Genomic DNA, 5,297 nt, shown 5'->3' on the forward strand with positions numbered 1-5,297 from the left:
CCTCCCAGTAACCTGCCCCAGCCACTTTCGATGCAGCTGCTACAACTCCCCCAGGGCTCACAGCCTCGCCTGGGGCAGCTGCAGCTCTGGAGCATCTTGTGCCCCAGGACCACCCTCAACATGTGCAGGGTCAGGGGAGAGGGTGTCAAGAGAGAACCGTCCTTCCCTAGAGTCCTTGTTCTCAGGGCCAATGCTGAGGCCCCAGCAGGACTGTGCCTCTATTGCCAGCAAGTGGAACCTCAATGTTGGTACAGCCATTAGCATTTTTACCTCCCCTGCCTTGGAGTCCCTCCTTCTTCACCTGCTCCCTGGGACCCCTGCCAGATAAACTCCCTGTACCAACCAGGTCCTGGTCCTGGCCTTGGCAAGCCTTGCAGGGTCTGTGGTGAGACCGGGAGTATCTGGCGTGCGTGTGCCAGGGAAGCCTGGGATGGGGACGTTGGGAGTGTTTCCTCCTTGGCACCCCGACCCCCAGCCTTCCCAGCCCCAGACACGCTGCAGCTGCTACTGCTCTTCCATCCAGTATCTTCCCGGAGACAGCTCTGCCGTTTGTAACAAAACCTGGGGTAATGCACGTGGGCGGGCAAGGACTAAGGGGTTAGGGCAGCTCAGGGGCTGAACTGGACATGGGTGACTGGGAGGAAGTTGTCAGGGAGCCCCCAGGCTGGAGGAACACTCTGCCAGGCGTCACTCAAACGTGTTTATTGGCACACAGGACAGGAGAGACCAGAGCCTGGCTCAGCAGGCGACTCGATCCTCACGGGCGCAGAACACTCAAGCCCCAAGCTGCAGGAGTCGGGGAGCCCAGAGCAGCGTGAGGAGGAGCAGTGGCAGGCAGGGGTCTGGCCTGGGCATGCCACTCCGGGTCATCTGCTTCAGGATCCATTTGAAGTGCTGGCTGACATTGGTGTAGACACCGGGCCGGTTGGGCCGACCACAGCCCACTCCCCAGCTCACGACTCCAACCTGATACCACAGTCCATCCTTCTCGCACACCAAGGGTCCACCTGAGTCACCCTGGGGAGCAATGTGGGTGAGACCAGCCTGGGGCAGGCTCAGGGAGCAGCAGAGGCCGGGAGAACTGGAGGGGCCGTGGGGCTGGGTGCGAATCCTACTCCCCCGGGGCAGTCACCAAGCCTCAGTTCATGCATGTGCAAAAGGGGGCCACCGCCTCTGCCTCCCAGGGTTGGTGTACGGATCACATGAGGTAAGGGACACAGGCTGCTCTTACCCCTGGGACTGGGCGTGGTGGGAGGGACACTCACGAAGCAGGAGTCCTTGCCGCCTTCGGCATAACCAGCGCAAACCATGTCTCCCCAGATGTCTAAGCGGAAATCTTTTTGTTGGTACAGGTGGTTACACATGGAGCTGTTTATGATGGCAACCTGCACTTCCTGGAGGGTGTAGGGATATGGCAGAGCTATTGGGGGATGGGGAGACAGAGAAAGACAGCAACTTGAGCCACTTCTCTAAGGAGGGGTGGCACAAGCTGTGGGTGTGTGTCTCTGGGGCATCCACCGTGCCTGGCATGTTCTTCTTGATGACTCCCAGTTTGAGCCCAGCACCTCATAGGTGCTCAACTATATCACAGAAGGACCCCATGGATGGACAGGCTGTTAGAGCTGTCCCCTGGGCCTCAGTTTCCCTGTCTAGTGGATAGAGGTGATAGTCCCTGCCTGAGCCAATGAGCCCTAACTTCTCCTCCATTTACAAGGTCTGGGGCCTTGTGAAATCCCCATAACTCTGCCCAATGGGTATGAAAATGTTCCCCACTTCATCCCTGAGTAAGCTCCAAGAGGGACAGGGCTTTGCCTTGCTCGCTCCTGGGTCCCCAAGTCTACAAGAGTACTGAGCACACAGCATGTATGCAAGGAGCTGGATCTGGTCCTGTCACGACTGCCACAGGACGATGCAGGCATGGGCCAGGCCAGGGAGCCATGGGAATGGGCATTCTGGCAAAGTGAACATGACCAGTCTTGGGGGCTGGGGCTCCAGCGGACCTCTCCGGGTGCTGTGCTCAGTGCGTTCAGGGTACTTGTATTGAGGGATGAGAGGTCAGGCCCACGGGGACCCCCAGTGGGATTGCAGCGCTGAGCTGAAGCTGCAGGAACATGGCATGCAAAGTTCAAGGAAACAGAAACGGGCTCAGGCTATGGAGTCAGCCAGAGCCACGTCCTGGGAGATGGGGCAGGCACGGAGGACCCAGAAGGGGCAGCTAACGCCTGCAAGTGCGTGAGCATCTCGGGGAAGTAGCTGAGGCCTCTGTCACCAGGCTCTCCCCAAACCCCGTCACTGCAGCCTGAACCAACCGGGGCTTCCTGTGGTCCCCACAGTCTGGGGCAGCAAGAGCTAAGTGTCTGGTTCCTGCCCTGGTGGGTGGGAGCCAGCACAGAGAGGCAGGTGAGGAGAGGAGGGGAACAGGCCGGTAGGGGGTCCCACTGTGCCCAGGCCAAGGACGGGGCTGCTGTGCCTGAGTCACAGGGAAAAGCAAATGAAGGTAGGAGCCCCCCAGACCCGCCTGACCCCAGCCTCACATTTATCTTCTTCAATGTGCCCCCAGCCGGTCACCCAGCAGTCTGTCCGGTTCTCGAACTCTAATGTGGAGGCCAGGAGACAGATGGGCTGGATGTGGTTAGTGTACACGACGGAGGTGGACAACTTCACCATGGCAATGTCATAGGATGTCGACCCCAGGTACCTGGGACTCGTGTAAATATTCTGCACCTGGTAACGATTGTAGTAGGCCTGAAGGTTCCAGAAAGATGGCATGGCACTCAGCTCGCCAAACTGGACCGACCATGAAAAGGGGTCACTCGAACTGGTGGGGAGAAGAGAACAGTCAGGGGCCTTGACAAGGTTTGGCCACCGGAGGGGCGGATGTGGGAGGTGAGGCTGTGGGGCTGCTACTCCTCCTCCCAGGCGCCATTAGCAAGTCCTTCTCCTGGGCACAACAGCCCCTGTAGACATGGGGCAGCCCAGAGAGGCCACAGCCAAAGTGCCAGAACCTGGGGACTGGGAGGGAGGGTGGGGTCTCGTCAGCTCACAGAGCTGTCCTAAGGATACTGGAATCCGGCAGAGCCCTCCAGCGGGACCCCGGGCCAGCAGAGAAGAAAGAGCAGATGCGCCAGGGCGGTGTGGGCGCCCAGCCGGACGCAGCCAGCACAGCTTCCCTGGGAGTGCTCGCGGCAGCCAGGCTCAGTGCCCGGCAGGTGCCCCTCCTCCCTGTCCTGCACTCCTGTGGCACGCAGCCACCAGAGGTGGAATGAGGGCAGATGGCACAGAGGGTAGTGCCATTTGGGTTAAGGAAAAAAATAGACCACCCCAGATGAACATAGAAATATTCTGGAAGAACATTCTGGAAGAACCTGAACAGGGTTCCATCCAAGAGCACGAAAGGGAACTGCAGTGAATGTAATGGGTTGCAACAGAGCAGGAGCCCAGGAGAACACCAGGCCACACCCACGAGTAATGTGCCCACCCAGTGCCTGCCCAGGCTGGTGGCCAAGGTCAGCGGCCCCACCTTACCCCCCTCCGCGCCAGCTACCCGCATCTGAGCCCAGACTCACTCTTCGAAGCAGTGCGCAGCTGTGAGCACCCAGCGGCGGTTGAGCAAGCTGGCTCCGCAAGTGTGGGAGTCCCAGTGACGCAGGCTGCCCTGCCATGGCCAGCGCCCGATCACCGAGTCCTCTCCACCCACCACGCGCGGCGGGATGGTCCTCTGGCCGCAGGGACCTGGGATGGACACATGGACCCCAGCTCAGCCATGAAGCAGGCCCGCCCCTCCCGGCCTCGCCCCCACGATGCGTGCAGTGGTCGCCCGGGATCCGCACGTCCTCCCAGGACCGCCCCTCCCAGCTTCCTGGGTTCTTGTCCGGGTGGAGGAAGGTGACTAGGGACTCTCCCACGTGGTATGCAAGGCCCGCGCCACCCCTAGGGCCCATCAGTTACTTTCGAACACCAACAAGTTTTCGATCCTAGGGCGGGAGAGGAAGAGATGAGGCGCCCTCTGCACCCGGTCCCAGTGCACCAGTGCACCGCGCAGGGAGGCGCGTTCCGTTCCGGGCGCCTTACCTGACAACAGGTCGGCCTCCTGCTTCTCTGGGAGGAGGCAAGAAGGTGAGCTCCCCTAGCCTCCGTGTCCCACTCGCCCCCCCCCCCGCCGTTTACCTGCGCCCCACCCCCGCGCGGGACCCGCAGCTCCCCTGTTGCCCCGGGCACCCCCGTGCCACCCCCCCCCCGCGGCCCCTGTGCCGCCCCCGCGTCCCCAGCCCGGCAGCGGCCCCCCTGGAGCTCACCCGGCTTCTTCTCCTGGTCCCCCCACGCCAGCAGCAGCGCCAGCAGCAGCGCGCAGGCCCGCGCGCCCATGGCCTCGCCTGCGCAGCGTGGCGCCCCCTCTGCTTCCTCCTCCCAGGCCGGCTGGGCGCCCCCTGGGGAGCGGGAGCCAGGGCGCCCTGGCCCAGCACCTGCCCCAGCTGGGCCTCCTGGGCCCGGGCCGTCTGGGGACCCTCAGGCCTCACAGTGCCCTGGCTTTCCGCTCCTGTGGGCCGCGTCCCCAACCACACTCCATGGTGTGACGCGAGAACCCGTGGACCTGAACACGCCCTTTCTTTTCTGCAGCCCAGAGGTCCCAGCTGACCCCCGGCCCCCTCATCTCCACCCACTACTTCCCCCAGGACCCGGGACCCGGCCGGCAGCTGAGCCCCCGTTAGGGCGCAAGAGCAGGTCCTCCCTGTGCTGGGTTGGGGCCTAGCCCCGTTGGGCTGGGCAGGACAAGTTTCCTTCACAGCACTTTCTTGGGGACAGTGATGGTCCTGGGCTTGGTCCTCCCTGAGCCGGCAGCCTGCTGTGCCCACCTGCCCTGGCCACACCCTGGCAAGGGCTCCTGCTCCGCTCCCGTCACTGTCCTTGGGGTTAACCCTTTCTGGAAGCCGACACTGCCCTTGGCAGACTTTATTGTCAGGGATCCTGGGTAGAAGGAAAGGGGCAGAAAGGGAGACAGGCGCCACTAGGTGGTTCAGCCATGTCCCTGTGGCCCGTGACTCTGGAGGGGGTCTCTGGAGGCTGTGCCTGCTTGGTGCCTCTCTGTGTGTCCTGAACACCGGCAGGGACATGGCGGGGTTTGCAGAGTGACCAGCTCCCCAGCGTCGCCTCAGGTGGCTCCCTCCAGAGGGACTCCCAGGAGCTTCCTCCAAGGCCACTCTCTGGGAGTCCTGGGCCTGGGCCCAGGTGCGGAGCAGGAGCCGGCAGAGCCAGGGTTCCTGCCTGGGGAGCAGTAGTGGAGATGGCCAGCCGGTGTC

The 5,297-nt window shown here is 62.6% G+C and overlaps 1 protein-coding gene across 1 annotated transcript; it reads right to left on the reverse strand.

The window, feature by feature from the left end:
- Positions 1-690: 690 nt before the first annotated feature.
- On the reverse strand, positions 691-4,402 carry LOC105859563 (testisin-like). Its single transcript, XM_020281475.2, has 6 exons — positions 4,296-4,402; positions 4,072-4,098; positions 3,567-3,732; positions 2,535-2,818; positions 1,266-1,420; positions 691-1,017 (listed from the first exon to the last, which is right to left on the reverse strand). The coding sequence occupies exons 1-6, from the start codon at positions 4,363-4,365 to the stop codon at positions 775-777; spliced, it is 945 nt and encodes a 314-aa protein (XP_020137064.2). The 5' UTR covers positions 4,366-4,402; the 3' UTR covers positions 691-774.
- Positions 4,403-5,297: the final 895 nt, after the last annotated feature.

Source organism: Microcebus murinus, chromosome 19, assembly GCF_040939455.1.
Source record: "Microcebus murinus isolate Inina chromosome 19, M.murinus_Inina_mat1.0, whole genome shotgun sequence".
NCBI classification, from domain to species: Eukaryota; Metazoa; Chordata; class Mammalia; order Primates; family Cheirogaleidae; genus Microcebus; species Microcebus murinus.